Raw genomic sequence first — 22156 nt, forward strand, 5'->3', positions numbered from 1 at the left:
TACAGACACTTACCGGTCAGCTGTCTTCCTTCTCCGGCCGCTCTCCTCCTCTTCACTCGCTTGATCTTCGCGGTGCCGTTTGGCTCCTCCTCTCCAAGCTCCACCTCCTCGCCGGTGATTGGCCGCCTGTGTGCCTCTCCTGAGCTACAGTTCCGGCGGCCAATCACCGGCGAGGATTGATCCTGGGGGTGTGTCCAGATGACAGGGGCGGCATGTCATCCCGCCCACGCCTGGAGACTGATAGCGGAGCGGTGTCTCGGTTCCTAAGACCATCGGAAATATGTGTTTTCCGATGGTCTTAGGCGACCCCTGTGAAAGGGTCGTTCGACCCCCAAAGGGGTCACGACCCGCAGGTTGAGAACCGCTGTTCTAGGGCCTGTCACGTGTCCCAGAAGACTGCAGGGAGGAGAACTTCTGCTTCCAATTGCCTAGGTGGTGGGAACGGGTACCAAAAGTGCCATTCCTTTACCAGGAGCGAAGGAGGAATCCTTAAAACGGAACTTCCTCTTTTTGAAGAAGAAATGTATGCCTATTTTTACATTAATTTCAGTACAGTTATCATATTTACCTCTACCAATGCCTGTGCTTCCTGACACCCCAGTACATTGTTGTAATTCCTTTATCAAAAAATTGCATTATACAATTATATGCAAAAACAGTGCATAATATGGTCACAAAAGTAGACAGTCAAAGTCAGTAGCAATACAATAAAGTCTGCATGGCAGCAAGGAACACTCAAGAAATAAATAGGGGTCTGCACAGCAAGTGACTACCAACCAAAACCTGTAGGTCTCAGAAAGAGGTAACAGAAGAGCCTCTGAAAATTACAGATGGATTGTAGCATAGGAATGCAACTATATTTATATAAAGATATGTGGGGCCATAATAACCCAATCAGGATAGACAATCTAGAAAACAAAGTAGAATGGTCAGATAGCTACAGAAACTGCAGGGGATATATCTCAGTTTCATAACGGGTGTGAGAATAGAGAAGAAAGGGTAGGAAAGGGGGGCAAAGAGGGGGAGGGAGAGGAGGTTAGTAGGGAAGGAAATACCCCAGTATTTTGTAAAGCACTGAACTAACTGATGACATTGTAGACGTAGCACCCTCCTAGACAGGTTGCTAGAAAGGTTCAAGTAAATTTAGCTCCTCTGTAATCATTGGAGTGGCGTGTGGTTATTTTTGGCTGTTCTGGGTCTCACTGGCTGCAGGCTCAACTGCTCTTCCTTGCCTTCTAGTGGATTTTAGAACGTAGTTGGTTGCAAGAGGCAGAACATTTCGCCTGAATATTTATCTGGTCTCAGCCAATCTCCAGGGGATGGGATGCCCAGTAGGTGGCTGCGGAGTGCAAAAATAGTCTGGGGCCAGAAGCAGCAGGGTTCTTATCCAGGAGGAGAAGACCCCAGCCTGAAGAGCTGCTGCCATTCTGGGCAGTGTAGCTGAAGTCTGTGGGAGTTCATCGAGGTCCCAGCTCAGTGGGAGCCGGGAGGGGTCTATTGTCTGAAAATAGCTGGAACCAAATCAAGGGATTTCACTGAGGATCTGGTCTGGGAATTCACAGGAGAAGTGTCTGGCTGATATTGGACAGAGACATCCAAGTATCTGGGGACATTGCGAGTTCAGGCCTAGTATAGAATCCTATTGACTGTCTGCTGCTTCTATTTCTTTGAGTATTTGCCCTAGTGCTGCTGGTTTGATGTCCCAGAGTTGATCATCCCCATAGTTTCTGCTAAGAGGGGACTTTCCTAAGGAGTGTAGACAAAGCAAAGAGCGTCCTCTGATTTTTGCATTATGTTCTGGAGTATCCCACAGCTTCCTACACCCCAAGTTCAACTTGCATTAAAGCATAAAAGGGCACCCCAAGTTTGATTATTGAGCTGTGAGACTGGCTGTGCTGCTGTGTGCCTGGCTGCTTCTGAAACAAATGGAAAGAGAACCTGGAACAAAACTAGCAGGCTTGTCAGGGGGCTATATATATATATATATATATATATATATATATATATATATATATCTCAATGATAAAAAAGGGAAACTGCCTTTTTCTGAGAATGCTAACTCTAGTCTCCAGCCACCTGTCCCGCCCTTATTCAGAAACCCCCAACTGAAGTTTTCTGCAAGAACAGACACTTCCATGAGTGTCCATCTCCTGGTCACTCGCAGCACTCACTGGTTCCTTCTGCTGACATCACTCACTATTCTGTCTATTTTGTCCTAACTGAAGTGGAAGTTGACAGTAGGAACTGCTGAGCACTATGGGACACCAAAAGATTGCCACTTGCGGAAATTTTGGTTTCTGCAAAAGATTTAATCTGGAGATTTCTGTTCATTGGAGTGGCCTTTGGTGGAGCGGGTAGCCATAGATTTAAGTATGTACTTTATTCTTTACAGGCACAGCATTTATGGGCATTTTTAGTTTTGAGACATGGTAGCCATATTTCCATATCCTGTTTGACTAGCATTTTAATTTATTTGAAAAATGTATTTTTCATTGTATTTGTCTACTGGATACAATATGTTTCCTCTGACTCAGTTTCCCTTTGTTGGAAATGGGAACCACAAACCACATGGAAGATAGCACGGGGATTATCCAGTATGTCAAGCATGGGATCTCATACTTGTTTACAATGTGCGTGGAGCGTGACAATGGAGCTCTATTTACAAACACTACTGACATGTCTTCTGCAACGTAAATAAACACCAGCATGAATGCTGAATTTCACGGTATCCTCATGCACAGCTGGGGTCAAAAGTGCCATGCACATCACAGAAAAGGCTTGGACTACCTTCAAGAAGAACCTATGTTAAGAAATGTGTGATTCCAGTTTGATCCCAGATTTGTTTGTTTTCTGTCAAGACTTTTCATGTGTATTTCCTGTACCTTAAAGTGGTTGTAAGGGCTACAGGTTTTTTTTTTACCTGCATGCATTCTATTCATGAAGGTAAAATACCTTCTGTGTGCTGCTCCCCCTTACCCCCTAATACTTTCCTGAGCCCCCTCTCGATCCAGCGATGTGCAGGAGAGCCTCAGGTGTCCCAGGACTCCCTCTCCTCATTGGCTGAGACAGCAGCGGAAGCCACTGGCTCCCTCTGCTGTCAATCACAGCCAGTTAGACAATGAGGAGAGAGCAGGGGGCAAGGAGGAGCCTAAACATTTTTTGCCTTAATGCGTTCCTTACATTAAGGTAAAAAATGTTTATGCATCAGTATCCTACCACCCCCTCCCCCCACCTTATACTTACCTGAGCCCTCTTTCGATCCAGCGATGTGCCCATCTGCATCTCTTCTTTCCCTTCACTTCTTGGCCTCGCAGGCTTTGCTGTCAATCAAAGTCAGTGATGAAAGAGTGGGGACAGGACCGAGCCCCGCTCACTGTGTCTATAGGTACAGGCAGTGTGGCTCAAGGGTGAGCACGCATGAGTGCCTTCATATGTAGCGGAAGCAGGGGCGGACTGACAATTTGGAAACTCAGGCACTGCCCGAGGGCCCGAGGTCAGTAGGGGACCCCATGAGATGCCCCTGGTACCTTTTTCATAGGCTTTTTTGAGTTTGGGCAAGGACACAGGGGCCCCAAGATCCCCTATTGTCTGGGGGCCCCATGAGTTGTCAGTCTGCCCCTGAGCGGAACCCTACCTATGGAGGCACTCACCAGAAAGGAGGAGCCAGAAGTACTTGCGGGGAACCTAAGAAGAGGAGGTTTGGGGCTGCTCTGTGCAATACACAGAGCAGATAAGTATAAACCTGTTTTTCATGCAATTTTTTTTTTTATTAACCACTTGAGCCCCAGAGGATTTACCCCCCTTAATGACCAGGCCTTTTTTTGCTGTTTGGCGCTGCACTAATTCAGATGATAATTCGCGGTCATGCAATGCTGTACCCAAACAAAATTTATGTCCTTTTTTTCACACAAATAGAGCTTTCTTTTGGTGGTATTTTATCACCTGTGCGCTTTTTATTTTTTGCGCTATAAACAAAAAAAACCACAAAACTTTTGAAAAAAAAACAATATTTTCTATTTCAGCTATAAAAAATATATCGTAAACTCAAAGTTAGTCATAAATTTAAGCCAAAATGTATTCTGTTACATGTTTTTGGTAAAAAAAATCCCAATAAGTGTATATTGATTGCTTTGTGTGAACGTTATAGCGTCTACAAACTATGGTATAGATACTGTAATTTATGCCTTTTTTTGCTATACAGCGCTGCACTAACTCAAATGATAATTGCGCGGTCATGCAATGCTGTACCCAAACGAAATTTACGTCCTTTTTTTCACACAAATAGAGCTTTCTTTTGGTGGTATTTGATCACCTGTGCGCTTTTTTTTTGCGCTATAAACAAAAAAACCACGAAAAAAAACAATATTTTCTACTTTCAGCTATAAAAAATATATCGTAAACTCAAAGTTAGTCTTAAATTTAAGCCAAAATGTATTCTGCTACATGTTTTTGGTAAAAAAAATCCTGTGCATTAGCGCTCAAACTGGCGCTATCTAGGAGGGGCGCTAACACTATCGGAAGTCGCCAGCGACACTGATACAGTGATCAGTAAAAATCTGTTCACTGATCAATGACACTGGTGACAGGGCAGTGAAGGGGTCAACTCAGGGGGGGGTTGACGATCAAGGGGTTAGACGGGATTATTGGTGTATTAGCGGGCAATCTGGTGCTATCTGGGAGGGGCGCTAACACTATCGGAAGTCGCCAGCGACACTGATACAGTGATCAGTAAAAATTGGTTCACTGATCAGTGACACTGGTGACAGGGCAGTGAAGGGGTTAACTGGGGGGGGGGGGATCAAGGGGTTAAACGGGATTACTGGTGTACTGGCGGGCAATCTGGCGCTATCTGGGAGGGGCGCTAACACTATCGGAAGTCGCCAGCGACACTGATACAGTGATCAGTAAAAATTGGTTCACTGATCAGTGACACTGGTGACAGGGCAGTGAAGGGGTTAATTGGGGGGGGGGCGATCAAGGGGTTAGACGGGACTACTGGTGTATTAGCGGGCAAACTGGCGCTATCTGGGAGGGGCGCTAACTCTATCGGAAGTCGCCAGCGACACTGATCAGTAAAAATCGCTTCACTGATCAGTGACACTGGTGACAGGGCAGTGAAGGGGTTAACTGGGGGGGGGCACGATCAGGGGGTTAAATGTGTCCTAGAGTGTTCTAACTGTCAGTGTGTAGTGTTTTACTCACTGTTTGGATGTCTTCTTCTCTGTCTGGAACGGAATGTGTCCAGGCAGAGAAGAATGACATCATATCCTGCCCTGTGTAAATATCAACACAGGACAGGATAGGACAGGGACCGATCATGTGATTTCAGCCAGAAATCACTGGCTGAAATCTAATGATTGATCCCTCCTGGATCGAATCGTATCACCCGCGGGTCGGCGGGAGTGTGCGCACGTGCCCCCTACCCGCGAATGTGTCGGGAGCGCGGAGCACGTTTTAAAACGTGCTTTTGCGCTCCACTGCCGCCCTGCACACGTATATACACAGTGGCAGGGCGGCAAGCGGTTAATTTAGAATCAATTTCAGTACTATAAAGAACTACTTCATATATTATACAAATGTATGATTTTTCTCTGTATAGGATGTGAATCATTTTTATAAAATGACTTCTTGCAGGAAATTCTGCATGACAGAGGAATTGGATACAAGACCTTTTGATCAGAAACAATGAGAACACAACAAGGAAAAATAATGATTGAGCCAAATCCAGCTGGATTTCCATCAGCAACAACAAATCCTCCTTGGTTAAAACAATAGCTAAATGATAAGACAAGACATAAAACGTGAAAATGCGCATGTATTCAAGAGATGTACTAAATATGTTATTTTGTTCTATGTTGCCTATATATTCACTTTAAAGCAGTGTTTCTTAACAAGGGTAGTTCCAGTGGTTACTAGGGGTTCCCTGAACAATGTGCTGTTTCTGCTTTTCTGACAAGTTACCACTGACACCATGAATCTTTTTTTAGCTATCGAGACCGTGGAGCAGTCTTCCCACTGATCGTCAATGTAAGGAGCTTTCTTCCTGCTGACAACCAATAAAGGGAGCACTCTTCGCTGTGAACAGCACTGAAATAATTCTTTCCACTGACCACCAAAGTAACATTCTTCATACTGATCACCAAGGTAAGGAGCTTTCTTCCTGTTGACTCCCAATGTAAGAAGCATTCTTCCCACTGACCAACAATGTAAGAAGCATTCTTCCCACTGACCAACAATGTAAGGAGCATTCTTCTCAATAACCACCAATGTAAGGAGCATTCTTCTCAATAACCACCCATGTAAGGAGCATTCTTCCCACTGACCAACAATGTAAGGAGCATTCGTCTCAATAACCACCAATGTAAGGAGCATTTGTCTCAATAACCACCAATGTAAGGAGCATTCGTCTCAATAACCACCAATGTAAGGAGCATTCTTCTCAATAACCACCCATGTAAGGAGCATTCTTCCCACTGACCAACAATGTAAGGAGCATTCGTCTCAATAACCACCAATGTAAGGAGCATTTGTCTCAATAACCACCAATGTAAGGAGCATTCGTCTCAATAACCACCAATGTAAGGAGCATTCGTCTCAATAACCACCAATGTAAGTAGCATTTGTCTCAATAACCACCAATGTAAGGAGCATTCTTCCCACTGACCAACAATGTAAGGAGCATTCTTCTCAATAATCACCGATGTAAGGAGCATTCTTCTCAATAACCACCAATGTAAGGAGCATTCGTCCCACTGACCAACAATGTAAGGAGTATTCTTGTCATTGACCAACAACGTAAGCAGCATTCTTGTCATTGACCAACAATGTAAGCAGCATTCTTGTCATTAACCAACAATGTAAGAAGCATTCTTTCCACTGACCACCAATGTAAGCAGCCTTTTTCCCACTGACCACCAATGTAAGTAGCCTTTTTCCCACTGACCACAAAATGTAAGGGGCATTCTCCCCACTGACCACTAATGTTAGCAGCATTCTTCCCACTCTTCGCCAATGGAAGGAGCAATGTTCCTCCTGACCACCAGTATAAGGAGAGTTCTTCCCACTGACCACCGGTGTATGGAGTATTCTTCCTCCTTACCACTAATGTAAGCAGCATTCTTCCCAAAGACCACCTTTGTAATGGTGATCTTCTCTCACTGGCCATAAGTATAATGGGGCCCTTCTCCCAATGACCAACAATGTAGATGTCCTTTCTCACTGACCACCAATGTAAGGGGACACTTCAAAAAAACTTTGTCTTTTAGTAGTATAGGAAAGTTTTTTTTTTGTAGGTTAATGCCACCAACTCAGGAACTCACCTTGCTGAAGTGATGACAAAGATAAAGGCAACCTTGCCATATCCCTAATAGGATCAAAGGGCAGTTTTTGAAGAGATGACAGAACCAGGCTGAAATCCAACAGAATCAATGGAGGGCCTACTGGAGAAATAATGCTAGTGACACCCTGTATAAATGCTTTACTAAGGAGTGGGAGGCAAGTGTTCACTGAAAATGAACTGCCAAGACCAAAATTTGATGGTACTCATGCCCAAATATTGATCCAGACCAGTTAGGAGAAAGGACAAGAGTCGTCCCATGGAGAACTTTCTGTGATGGAATTTCCTTGCCTTGCACCAAGAGAAACATGCTTTCACGTGTGATGGTAGACTGTGGTAGTCAACTTTCTCGTTTTTAGGAGCACAGAGATAACCAAATCTGACAGGCCCATGTCTCTTAGGTCTTGGGCTTTAATAGCAAAGCCATTAAAACCAGCAACGGAAAAGCAGAGTAGTAAATTAGTTCTTAGGACAGCAGATATGAAATTTTAGCTTTTAGCCTCTGCATACCACATTCTGGACCTGAACATGTGGAAAGTCCTGGGATCAGATGGCTGCAAAGGTCAACAGATGTCCCCCTACTCTGACAAGTGGGGTACCCCCTCATCATGAGGAGAACTTGTTTGCCAGTTTTAAGAAATTACAGAGGGATCATGTTCCAGCCTTTGCCTTGGACTTGTAGGCTTTGGAAAAACAAAGGAACTCTTCCCAGGTGTAGAGGGTTTCCCAGATGGCGACTCTGTCTTCTCTTTCTGAGCAGACCAGAGCCAAAAGATTTGAGCCCAAGCGTCCTGTGTATGTGTATTGGAAGAAGGTCCAATCTGGATATTGACACATAATATCTGCTAGCTCTATAACACAGTAGAGTAGGGTCACAGGCATGAGCTCCAGTTATGGACAAAAGTATTCAATAAGAGAGATCCAGGATCTTGAGACACAACCCTAGATCAGATAGCTAAAATCTGGCAGATGGACATGGCTGCAATGGCAGGTTGCAGGGTACGGCCTGTGAGGGACTGTTAGCATTGTTTTATGCTATTTTAGTGGACTACAAATTAACTCTCCTAATATGACGAGAGGAAGGTATTATGTAGTCCTAAAATACTTTCTATTCTAGGGTGACATTGCTGCTTCACACAGTTGGCACTCTAGGGCAGGAAGTGAGTTAAAGGCATGATTACCAGGTTAAAATAAAGGAAAAAGGTGTGAAAAAAATAAAACTAATGTAGCCACCAAATCTAATGCCGGTAACTTACAATACTATAATTTTTTGTTCTTGGGTTTAGATATGCTTTAATTTACGATTATGAGAGGTAATTTTGGCCAGATGATCAGCCTGTAAAGTAAATGTGATATTCAATGGCTACACCAATCAATATTTTCACCTGACATCTTCTGCTGTCCCCTATACAATACAGACAGCAGTTCTAAAAGTCTAATGCAGAATTAGGCACCTGCTGCTGGAGGAAAGGATATTCAAGTGGCCCAATCTTCCTGTACATAGCCAGCTACAGTTGCAAGAAAAAGTATGTGGACCCCTTGGGATTATGTGGAATTTTGCATGAATTGGGCATAAAATATGCTCTGAACGTTATCTAAGTCACAACAATAGAAGAACACAGTCTGCTGAACATAATACTACACAAACATTAGATGTTGCCATGGTTTAATTGCACATAACATGTAAACATTCACAGTGCAGGGAGGAAAAAGTATGTGAGGCCCTAGCTTAATGACTTCTCCCAGAGCTAATTGGAACCAGGAGTGAGCCAACCTTGACTCCAATCAGTGTGATGATATTGGATGTGTTGCTCACAGCTGTCCTGCCCTTAAAAAACACACACCTGTTTTGGGTTTACTGGTTTCAAGAAGCACTGTCTGATGTGAACCATGCCTCGCAGAAAAGAGCTCTCAGAAGACCTACGATCAAGAATTGTTGACTTGCATGAAGCTGGAAAGGGTTACAAAAGTATCTCCAAAAGCCTTGATGTTCATGTGTCCACGGTAAGACAGACTGTCTACAAATGGAGAAAGTTTAGCACTGTTGCTACTCTCCCTAGGCGCGGTTGTCCTGTAAAAATGACTGCAAGAGCACAGCGCAGAATGCTGCATGAGGTAAAGAAGAATCCCAGAGTGTCAGCTAAGACCTACAGAAATCTCTGGCACATGCTAACATTTTTGTTGACACATCTACAATAAGGAAAACATTAAACAAGAATGGAGTACATGGGAGGACACCACGGAGGAAGCCATTGCTGTCCAAAAAGAATATTGCAGCACGTTTGAAGTTTGAAAAAAAACACCTGGATGTTCCACAACACTACTGGCAAAATATACTGTGGACAGACGAAACCAAGATGGAGTTGTTTGGGAAGAACACAAAACACTATGTGTGGAGAAAAAAAGGCACAGCACACCAACTTCAAAACCTCATCCCCACTGTAAAACATGGCGGAGGGAGCATCATGGTTTGGGGCTGCTTTGCTGCCTCAGGGCCTGGATGGATTGTTGTCATTGATGGGAAAATGAATTCCAGAGTTTATCAAGACATTTTGCAGGAAAACGTACGACCATCTGTCCGCCAAATGAAGCTCCGCAGAGGATGGGTGATGCAACGGGACAATGACCCAAAGCATACAAGTAATTCAACAAAACAATGGCTGCAACAGCACAGAATACGCCTTCTGAAGAGGCCCAGTCAGAGTCCTGACCTCAACCCGATTGAAATGCTGTGGCATGACCTAAAGAGAGTGATTCACACCAGACATCCCAAGAATATTGCTACACTGAAACAGTTTTGTGAAGAGGAGTGGTCCAAAATTACTCCAGATCATTGTGCAGGTCTGATCTGCAACTACAGGAAACGTTTGGTTGAGGTTATTGCTGCCAAAGGAGGGTCAACCAGTTATTAAGTCCAAAGGTTCACATACTTTTTTCTCCCTGCACTCTGAATGTTTACATGTTATGTGCAATTAAACCATGGCAACATCTAATGTTTGTGTAGTATTATGTTCAGCAGACTGTGTCCTTCTATTGTTGTGACTTAGATGATGTTCAGAGCACATTTTATGCCCAATTCATGCAAAACACCACGTAATCCCAAGGGGTTCACATACTTTTTCTTGCAACTGTATACTATGTTCTTCCCTGTAATGCTATGAACACCAATGCTCTTCTAACCCTCTCCCAACTTGTGGCAATGGCATGCTCTGCATTCCTTCCATCCAGATTATTTTCTCAGCTACAAGTTCCAGCTCGGCAGACTGCATCCTAATTACAGGGGAATTTCTGTTGTATAAACTGCAAAAATTAGAGCACTGCCTTTATTTCCCCAAACGTTTGAAGATGTTTAAGGGGAAGAGGGGAGGAGGCCGATACGCATACCGAGAAGGACAACACCGAGGAGAAGAAAAAGACACAGCAAGTTAAGGCGGAACTGAAGAGCTCTTCGGTGTTACAGTTATGAAGATTATTTCATGGTTAAGGTTCCCTTCAAATCTCAAAATCACTTCCACATTTCATGAAGACTTTAAGATAGATCATGGGGAAGGTGGGGTGGGGGAGAGAGGAAAAGGGGAAAGACTGATTCAGACAGAAGGGCAAATCATGCTAAAATTAGGCACTTGCAGGACACCACTTTCTCCCCAGTTTGGTTAACGGTACTGCCAGGGGTGGACTGACAACTCATAGGGCCCCCGGGCAATAGGGGATCATGGGGCCCCTGTGCCCTTGCCCAAACTCAAAAGAGCCTATGAAAAAGGTACCAGGGGCATCTCATGGGGCCCCCTACTGACCCCGGGCCCTCAGGCAGTGCCCGAGTTTCCAAATGGTCAGTCCGCCCCTGGGTACAGCACATGTGGTGAAATGTTTGCTCCCCCTTCTCTATGGAAAGGGGAATGATTAGGGATCAGTTGCATAAAAACTAGCACTCAATTTTGCCACTTGTTACTGCTCACTGGTTAAAACCATCATGGTCTGACTCTGATAATAATCAGTGCTGAGACCTGTTGCACTGCTTGCTTGCTTTTACAGGGCTGTGAATGAACGAATGTGTGCAATATCCTACATTTCATTTTCTAAACAAAACAGCCAGAACAACAGTATAAATGCCTGTCCCCTGCTGGCATGCTGCAGAGAAGGACCCTTGCTTAGTGTGTGAAAAAAGCTGCCGAAGTCAGACATCCCCTGCTAAGTTAAAGGAAAAGTTCATCTTTGGAACATGTTACGTGTTCCACCATTTTTTTGGGTTGGAACATGTTCCAGCATCTGTCGTCTTTCCCCCCGCCCCATCTCCCCTCCCTGTGATAGCAGGTGTGGGATCATCTCAGCACCCACTGCCACAATTTGAAAATAGCATGGCTGTCCGGGGCAGAGTTTGATATGAATGAATAGTCTACAAGTACCGCCAGCCATTGAGGCTGATGGCTTGTAGTTCTTAATGAACTATGAGGGGGCTAGTGAATGCTCTGGTGGTTCATTGATTCTACCTGTTCTCAGATAACTGCCTGCCCATTTGAGGTTCAGGCAGGCAGCTATCCTGAGAGTCTGCAGAAGCCTGAGATTGAATCCGCGATCTGCTGATCATAGGTGTAATACTCTGCAGATCCTTAAAAAAAAAATAATAAATGCACATTTTTTTACCTGCAAAAAAATTAGCATTTTTTTTCTAAATGTGAACTTATCCTTTCATTTCAATATTTGTATTATTTTAGATTTAAACAAAATAACAAACAGCATGGCATAGCAAAATGAGGAGTCACAGCCCCAAGTTGTCAAAAAAGATGCAGTTATGTAAATATAACAAAATGCAGTAGAAGAACTAGAAAACCTGGATACAGGAGTGTCTAGAGCAACATCGTACAGCCACATCCTCCATAATGGGATAAATTGAGATCTTTAGAGTAGTCAATGAAGTGGCATCAGCTCAGAGTCACCATCAAAGAAAAGGAGTGAGGAAGAAATCAGAGAAAAAAAAGAGACCAAAGAACAAGAGGGTCAGAGCTATATGAAAAGTTGTGAGGAGGGTACGGGGAAAAGACTGTTGGGCATAAGGGACCCCTAGCCATCTCTCAGGCTCCACACATGTAAGTAAGTATTATGCCACAAGATTAGGGCGATGGTATGTGATCCATGGATCCCAAGTATTGAAAAATTGGGAATGAGTATTAAGAAGTACACTGGTGAGTTGTTTATTTATGGTGAACTTAGCCTTTAAACCTATAAACTCTGCAATCAGAAAAGCTTGTGCTCCCTGTTGACTGGAGAGCTCTATCTATAATTCAGTAGAGGGCATATAGCACCTCTGCAGAGAGACCACCATTTCCACACAGAGAGCAAGCATGCTGGCAGAGAACATGCTATTCTACTCAGGCTGTGCCTGCTTTATAAAGAAAACAGGACATTGAACACTACTGGAATAAATTTGGCTGTTTTAAACCGAACGTTCAGTTGGCCTTTAGGCTAGGTTAACATCTGTGTGGGTGGTGCAGCTGCGGATCCGCATGAAAATCCATGCAGCAGCACTACCAGCACAGAAGAATTCGGAACTGCGGGCGGGTGCCATTAATTCTAATGGCACGCCACCCGCACTGGAAATCGCAACCGTACTGGGAACAGAGGCTCCCGTGCAGACGGCGGTTTCCAAAGAAATGCAGGCACCTCTTCTCTGCGTGTCACAGGGCACGGGAGTCCATTCAAAAGAATGGGCTCTCATGCCCGCGCAAAACGTGGCCCGCACGGCCGCATGATTAAGAACCAGGGCTTAAAGTATTTTAACTGGGCAGGCCAACATATGAAGGATTTATTTGGCCCCCTCACCTGAAATTCTGATGATTACTGTCCTGTCAATTGTCTGACTTGACACTTTGGGGTTTATTTACTAAAGCTGGAGAGTGCAAAATCAGACTCCCTTCTGCATAGAAACCAATCAGCTTCCAGGTTTTATTGCCAAAGCTTCATTGAACAAGCTGAGGTTAGAAGCCGATTGGTTTCTATGCAGAAGGGAGTCTGATTTTGGACTCTCCAGCTTTAGTAAATAAACCCCTTTGGCTTTGGCTTTCAAGCAAACATAACAGTGTAGAATTGCAGTTTTGTAGTTATTTCTACTCCCCTTAACTCCCTCTGCTTCTCCTCTGTACTTGGAGAGGGTGTTAGATTAGCTGGTGAAAGAGCAAGTGTAGTAATCCAAAGCAACCAATAATTATTTTGACTGCTTTTAACCAAAAATACAAAATTTCAGTTTGCATTTAGTGGGTTTGGAACAGTCATAGGACATAGTATGGTCGCTATGGGTTAATGTGCTTCACACTAAATTATTGCATAAGCATGTCTCATTTTAACTGTATTTGTGCATGAAAAAACTCGTAGCAGCACTATGCCTTCAACTATTAGGTACATAGGCATTTCTTCTTGCATGTGACAAATTCAACATGTCTGCCTGCTGTCCCCTAAATAACCAAAACTTAATCAGTCCCTTCCTTCTTTAATTACTAAACTGCAGATTAAGTGAAAGATCAAACTGACTGTAATGTAACACTAGAGTAAAACCTGGGGAAAATACAATTGCAAACAAAGATTGACAGCTGGAGAAAGGATGTGATAAATCATACATGGCTGAACTAATGGTACAAGGTCAAGCCACAAGGAGATGTAAATCTAATACTAAAATAACCAAGAGAAACTTTGGGCCTCGGGTGTAATTACCAAAGGGAAGGAAAGTTCAGGATTTGCCTGTGGCCGCCACATGAAAGCTGCCATTATTTAGTGCAGTGTAAGAAATACCAAAAAAGAAAATTCCATCTGAGCAACACAGACACAATTCCATTCCTCCAGGTCTCACGAATCAGTCTGTTGTAAAATAGGAATAGAAGGTGCACACCCATTTTGAAAATGTACGTGTGATACGAAACGAGCGTCAAGGAGGAGCCCCAGCACGGCGAGACATAACGCCGCCGGATCACGGGGGTCCAGCGGCCACCGTTTACTACCAACTGGTTAGTGTACACTACAGTTTTGATGCTGCATTCACAATTCATTGCATCCTTCATATATTGGAATTGATCGTTTTTTTCAGTACCTTAAGTGTGTTTTAATTTTTTATAATTTCAATAAACTATTTATTTTAAGATAAAAATACTACACTATGGGTACTATTTTTTGCTCCACATCGAGCACTTAACCCCCTTAGGACACCCAGGTGACCAGCCCATGGCCCCGAGGACAGCTGTACCCAGCAGACCCCGTTTGTAGCCAAGGCTTAAAGGGGACCTCTAGAAGTACCATCACTATAATCCACTGAAGAGGCATCCATTCCAGGCTACATCCTATCCAGGATTGAGGGGACCTCTGTTACATTTGAATGTGCATGTATATTGCGCCTCTGATGAGTGTGCAATTTACCCGTTACTCCCGCACGACACCGGATTACACGTGGTACTGGGATTAATCGAGTCACCTGTTTTCAGTCGTTTTTTGTGTTCCCACCATCTTTACCACCTATGGGACTATTACTGCCTATTATAATTCATAGAGGATTTTGGCTGTTTATCAGTATTTCACATCCTGTTAAGGACACTACTTATATATGCACTTTATATTGATACTTTGCTATCCTGATTGCATTTATGTTTTTTAATTTTTATTTTATGATTTTTATAGCGCTGCACTACATATTCATGAGCATCTTAGAAGGTTATATGGTTCCCTTTTTAGTGTACTAGCTGCTTTCTTTTCTGTAAGCGCTCACTGAACCCTGTTTGTTGTAAAATAGGAGTTCGCAATTCGCGAAGGGGTCTCGCAACTATATGAAAAGTGAGAAGCTTTATGTTAAAAGGATTGAAAAAACACATCAGATGAAATCCAAAACTGCGTTTCCAAAATGTTTACAGGAAACCCAACCTACCTGCCTATGGGTTCCATTTAAATGCAATATTCTCAGGACCAGTGAACTGGCCAGGCCACCCAATGGCAATCCCTTCATTCGTTTTTTTACAGTATATGACCTGGGATTCCCATCTCCACATCTTGCAGTGGCACAACCCCTCCCATGATGAACTAAGTTCTGAGTATGATACAGTATATACGTCACAATATTCAGTTGTGTACACTGTACTTTACTTTGCACACATCCTACTACTCCACTTTGTACATCAGCCTTGCTCAACCTTTTTCCCTACTAAAAATAATTTTAAAGCAGAGGTCTAATCAAAATAAAAAAAATTAAAGTCAGCAGCTACAAAGACTTTAGCTGAGTGGGGGGAGGGAGCGCTAAGATGCATCTACCCTGTGTGCGTTTGGGAATGGACCATCAGCAATGGGGGTTAGTAGAAGGTCCATGTGGAGGTGGTGTCCAAGTCCATCTGTAGTGGGGGGCTTGTAGTAGTATGGACTTGTCTGAAGAGGCAGCCGGCTGTAAGAGCTTGTAGATACTCCTAATGCAGGCAGAGAAGAGAGACAGCAGTGCCATTCTAAGTGTAGATGGTTAAAATCAGGCAGATTTAATAGTAAAATTGCACTCGCATAGATAGATAACAGGTAGGCATGGCAAGTGGTGGAGGTCCAGTGGGCGCATCAGGTCCTTTGGCCGCACTCTGGGTGTTTTCCCACCACTCCGGTGGTGTCCAGGGCTTGGGGAGTAGCAGAGGGTTGCAGGGATGATCTCACTGCGAGCCTCCCTCCCTGCGCCCCTCTGCTACTCCTTGAGCCCTCGAGTGGCGCTGCTGTCTCTCTTCTCTACAAAAACTTTAGCTGCTGACTTTTAAAAAACAGATACTCACCTGTCCCTCGATCCCATGGTGTCCTCACACCAGACAGGTTCACCGGCTGTCCTGTGTCCCCGATGCTGCCGGCATCTTTAGTGTGGGCACCTGTCTGTGACAGCTTGCAGCTGCACAGTCGGGTGCCCACTGCGCATGCACGAGTAGTGCTGCGCTTTGTGAATGTTCCCGTAGTCTTCTGGGAGTTGTCACATGTCCCAGAGGACTACGGGGTGAGAGGGGGGAGAACAACTTCCACTTAACTAGGCGATTGCAGCGGAAGTGGGAGCGGGTACACCCCAACTGCTCCCCAAAGGTGCCAATTCTTAACGGGGGACGAAGCCTTAAAAGCAGAACTTCCTCTTTTGGGTGGAGTCCCGCTTCAAGGAGCCCTTAGCCAAAACTAATTTGCCAGGGGCCAGTGGCAAAAATGCCTCTTACATTGGTGGTCATTAGGAAGTATGCAACCCTTACAGAGACCTAAAAAGATCATCGGTATCATGCCTTAGGCTTTGCCAAGTGGCTTTAGTCCTGGAACTATGGAATAATCATCAAGGAACCACTAGATACATCTGGAGAGGCTCCAGGGTTCCACAGAATTCTGGTTGAGAATGGCAGTTGTACACTATTATTATTATTATACAGTATTTATATAGCGCCAACAGTTTGTTCAGCGCTTTACAATATACATTATACTGTATACTCTATAATGCTCCACTATGTACACTGTGATCCAGTGTACACTGTGTACACGAGTTCTCGCATGGTCAGTCCGCCCCTGCCGTGATCTACATTTTAAAATACATATTCCCTAAATTACGCTTTAGATTATATGCATCACACCTCTTCACTACTAGTTTTTAGGGCTGCTTAATTAAATTTCTTTCAAGAGGCACACTTCAACCCTCAAGCCTACCTCATAACCTGGGGTACTCAATTAAACCCAAAGCAGAACTCTTTCTTTCAGAAAAAAATATAAATACATTGCTCAGAACCTTTAAAAAAAAAAAAAAAACCCTATTTGGTGCTGCTCTCCAATAACATACCGCTAATCTATACCACTGTTGCTGACCTTTCTGAATGAATGGCATCCAGCAACATTCAACCCACTTGAGTTCAGGCAGTCAAGGAAACACCCCCTGGGGGTGCGTCTTCATGTCAGCCTGGTTTCACAGTACAGTACTGACAGAGCACCACTTTCATCAGTAATAAAGACCACTCACTGCTGAAGAAGAGGACCATGCACATCACATAATTAACTAGAAGACACTTTGGAAAAAAAAGAATGTATTTACAAAAATGTACAGTTATGTAATGTAAATACTTGGGGGGGGTGGCAGATTGGGTGCATTGCCAAAACTGTATTTGGGGTTTAACCCCTAAACCTAGATAAGACAATTAAATATTGTCACACCTTTAGTAATGGCTATAATGGTCATATGCTGAAATTCAAGGTTCCCAAAAAATCCATGCCCACATTTTCACAATGAGATTTATTTAGCTGTTGACTTCCTGTCCAACTATCACATAGAAAACACAAGCAACTGCCATAGAAGGACCATCAAAAATAAGTTATAAGAGTTCATAGAAAGTTTCCTCAGTCCTGGAGAGCTGCAAGTGGCGTGTACAACAAGCCATGTAAGTGAATGGCTGTACAGTCCTGTACTTTTGTAAAGGCTGATGCTCATGTGCATTGGCGTTTACCTGTGCACGAGCGTACAGAAATTTTACCTGAACCCAAAACTGACCCATTTGTGAAATATATGCCGTATTCACATGCTTGAGGACTTTGAAGCTAATATACCTTTATGGGCTTGAAGCCATAAGACGTTTTTATGACATTTAAGGACAAATGGTGAAAAGGTTTTAAGCCCCATGTACATGGGACTTTACTGAACGACGGAAACTGACTGCTGGAAAACGTAGGTTCAAAAACGTCTGCTTAGCCACGTTTGCATAACGCGTTTATGCGCATTTGCGTTTATAAGCATTTTTTAAAGATAAGCACAGGAGAACCTCTCAAATGCCCAGAATGCACTGAAAAGTAGTAAATTATTAACTATTTCAGACTGTTTCAGAGAAATACAGAGAGTAGAAGCAGAGACAGCAGCATGTGTTGAGATAATTAGGTGTGAGTTGCTCATTAACATTTCTTTTGTTTCCAAGGGTGGGAAAGGTGTCTGGTGGAGGGAGTCATTAAGGTCACCTGGCAGGGGGTCTTCAGGAGGAATTTGAGGTGTGAATGGTCATTAACATATCTTTTGTTTCCAAGGGTGGAAGAGGTCAGAGGTGGTCATTACAATGTGTGACAAGCTTGGTAGGAACATCCTGTGTTCAGTGTTTTGTCCATCTGAGCACCTTGAAAACGCTTTGCATGTATTTTTCATGATGAAAAAAGGCTCTGGACAGCATTGGGAACAGGAAGAGTAAAAAAAAAAATTTCAAACGCAAACGCTTATAAACGCGATTTGCCGCGTTTACAAGTGTTTTGCGTTTGAAACACTGATAAAATTGACGTCTGAATGCAACTTTGTTGCGTTCAAAAAAACGACTGTAAACTCAACTGCCTGAAAATGACTGTAAAGGAAGATATGTACATGGACACATAGGAAAACAATAGGATGAGTTCAGGGGCTGCTGAAAAAAAACGCTGAACAGTTCCTAAACGTGAGTTTATCAGCTGTAGTGAACATGAGCCCTTAGTCCATTATAAAAAAGAAAAGATATATACAATGAAGGCAATGCAATGGAAATGATGCTGTCAAACACCCAGCAGATATCTCATAAAAACAAGACTGCCCACTGTCAATGCGAGACATCCATTAGTGTAACACAGCAGCTAATAAAGCAACAAAAATATCTCAGTCGTTGTATAGAGTTGGGTACTTTCATATTTTGGATAAATAGCGATTTAAAAAAAAAAAATTCTTTTTTTTTATTTTATTTTTCTGGCCCTTTAAAGAAAACATAACTGATGAATTGTAAACAAGCCATTGACATTCCCATCATGTGTTCACTTTAGATGGCCATATTGCCTCATTACAGGATGAAGAATTCATAAAATCCTTCTAAAGCGGACAAAGCTTTAGATTACTGAACCCCCCACTGCGGGATTGTCAGTGCAGATGGAAGCTACATCAAAGCATCTCTTCTACCAGCAATGTATAAATAATAACCCCCCCACACACACCCCATTGTCTCTCTCATCTTACCTCCATTCTTAGCAATTGTCCTGAAGCATCTCCAGAAGAGTCGTAGAAAGGACGCCCGGTTATGAGGGGTGCACTGAACAAAGGAGTACTCTCTGAACAGGACATGGGTGCCTTGAGACACACTGGAGAAACTGCGGGGGGGAGAGAAACAGACACAGGTTAACTGATGATGAAAGTGATAGTGATACAAAGTACTTTATTTAACTGCTTAAAGAATTGGTGAAGTCAGGGAAAGCAAAGGACAATATATGGTTTAAAATGAATATATATATATATACACACACACACACTATATATGACTTTTTTGTTCTCTCAGAGAATAGGTGCATAAACTCCCCCCTTCCAAGTCATCCCTTGTCTCTGCCCCCGGCCAACCCTGAAGTACCATCCCTTGGTTCCACCCCCCTAACCACCTCACAGTACTACCCCTTTTAGAAAAAACAGAACCAAGTATAATTTTCTAGTGCTAAGTAATGTTTATGGAATGTGTTATTGATAACAAGAAAATGGATCCCCTGTAGTTAGGAACAATAGGCCCCCCAACAACAATGGACCCCAGCTATAACAGATCCACTCCAGCAACAATAGACTCCCAACAGCCAGCATCAATAGACTCCTCCTTCAACTGTAGATTCCTCCCAGCAATGATTGATCCCCAGCAACATAAGACCCACCCCCAGCTAAAATAGACCCCCCCACCAGCAACAATAGAATAGACCCCAATCCCCCCCTAGCAAAAATAGATCCCCTCCAGCTACCAGCATCAATAGACCCTCCAGCATCCCTTGGAATTACATACATTCAGTGCTGGAGGTGTTCTCCCGCATTCCTGCTGAAAGCCATATATACATATAAAATAAAATTTCTCTTTTTTTTTTTTTTAAACAAGACATTTACTGTACATACCTTTTTTCCATGGTCACGTGGCTACACTACCTTCCCTTTCTTTCCATCTTTCTGAGTTTTGAAGGGGAGCAGTGGTGGGATGGGGATGTATCCGCATTGCATTGACATGTAGGACAGTGGGAACAGTGGTGTATTTAGGTTTCGTGCTGCCCTAGGCAACACAAAAATTGCCCCACCCCCCTCCCACGGAGAGACCCTGACACTGACAAACACCTCCCTCCCCCACAATAAGAGCCTGACATTGACCAACAACACCCCACCCAAGAGAGTCTTCCAGTACCACTGCCCCCCATACACTGGCAACCCCCCTGCACCCTGGCGAGAGAGAAGACACTCACCTTCATAGCTCCGGACATCCCCGGGAAAAAGAGTCAGGCTCTGCATACACCTCAAGCAGCCCGCAGCCTCTCTCAGATCCCACCTGGTCCCCATGCTACGTGTGTCCTTTCTTCCATCCCTTCTTTTGGAGGCAGCGCTGTCCCCCTGAAAAATGCAGCTACCCCCTGAAAAAATGCTGCCCTAGGCAAATGCCTTGTTTGTCTTGTGGTAAATAAGCCCCTGAGTGGGAAGAGCTGCTCTCAATGATGTAGAGCAGGACTGGTCAGGGTGCTTGGTAGCAAAGCGTATCTACATACTGTCCTGAGGTTCTAAACAGCAAGCTCGAGACTGTAAACTGACCACACCAGCAAGGATCTGCTTCCGTGCTTGACGTGTTCAAATTGCAACAGGAATACAGGGACTAGAATGATCACCAGGTATTTGCTACTAAATGAGGGTGTAGTGGAAAAAGAAGCAACATGCACCAGACAGTGTATTACTAAAGTACCGTATAACCTAAATATTCATTTAAGAGTTAACATACACTTTAAAGTGTACTTAACACTTAACTTAGCGTCTCTTATTTATTCTGTTAAATAAATAACTGAAATACTTTAGTTATATCTTAATAAATAAATACCTGTTGATCCTTCCAGAAACTCAGAGCCTCCTTGTGCCTTGTTCATCCTGCTTGTGTTATATCAAGGAGTCTAATCAACCCTCCCAGGTCTTGTCTTGGAATACAAAAGATTTCCCCCCACTATGCTGTCGAGATTGGGAGATGGAGGGGGGGATTCTGCAGTTTACTAGAGACAGGGCTAACACCAGTTTGTGCACTTTCAGTTCAGAAAAGTCATGTGTTGTCATCCCACAAAAAGAAAATAAGGACCAAGTGCATTTCTGGAAGATCAATGGTTCATTTTGTGTTCTTGCAATGTCTTTAAAGGGATTAAACACATGGAAATGTGCATGTATTACATATTACACTGTAATGAAATCAATAACATCAGACTACATACAGTGAGGAACAGAAGTAATTGAACACCCTGTGATTTTGCAAGTTCTCCCACTTAGAAATCATGGAGGGGTCTGAAATTCACATTGTAGGTGCATTCCCACTCTGAGAGACAGAATTTAAAAAAAAATTCAGGAAATCACATTGTATGATTTTTAAAGAATTTATTTGTCTTGCACTGCTGATCATAAGTATTTGAACACCTGAGAAAATCAGTGTTAATATTTGGTACAGAAGCCTTTGTTTGCAATTACAGAGGTCAGGCGTTTCCTGTAGTTCTTGACCAGGTTTGCACTGCAACAGGGATTTTGGCCCACTTCTCCACACAGATCTCCTCTAGATCTGTCAGGTTTCGGGGCTGTCGCTGAGCAACACGGAGTTTCAGCTACCTCCAAAGATGTTCTATTGGATTTAGCTCTGGAGACTGGCTAGGCCACTCCAGAACCTTGATATGCTTCTTACGGAGCCACTCCTTGGTTATCCTGGCTGTGTGCTTCGGGTCGTTGTCATGTTGGAAGACCCAGCCACGACCCATCTTCAATGCTCTGACTGAGGGAAGAAGGTTGTTGCTCAAAATCTCACAATAAATGGCCCCATTCATCCTCTCCTTAATACA

The 22156-nt window shown here is 43.5% G+C and overlaps 1 protein-coding gene across 2 annotated transcripts in view; it reads right to left on the reverse strand.

Moving 5' to 3' along the window:
* Positions 1–22156, reverse strand: part of CSTPP1 (centriolar satellite-associated tubulin polyglutamylase complex regulator 1) — a 207323-nt gene that overhangs the window by 71575 nt on the left and 113592 nt on the right. Inside the window, exons 1-2 of one of the 2 annotated variants that reach the window (XM_089693935.1) lie at positions 20208–20351; positions 19302–19432 (exon numbers count right to left, since the gene is read on the reverse strand). In XM_089693935.1, the coding sequence (XP_089550061.1) occupies positions 19302–19432; positions 20208–20218 (142 nt within the window). In that variant the 5' untranslated portion in view covers positions 20219–20351. Of the gene's footprint in view, positions 1–19301; positions 19433–20207; positions 20352–22156 lie in introns of those variants that run through there. The other variant, XM_089693934.1, reaches the window with a different exon arrangement.

This window comes from Staurois parvus, unplaced genomic scaffold (assembly GCF_062004578.1).
Source record: "Staurois parvus isolate SC_StPar_1 unplaced genomic scaffold, SC_StPar_1.0 ptg000641l, whole genome shotgun sequence".
Classification (NCBI taxonomy): Eukaryota; Metazoa; Chordata; class Amphibia; order Anura; family Ranidae; genus Staurois; species Staurois parvus.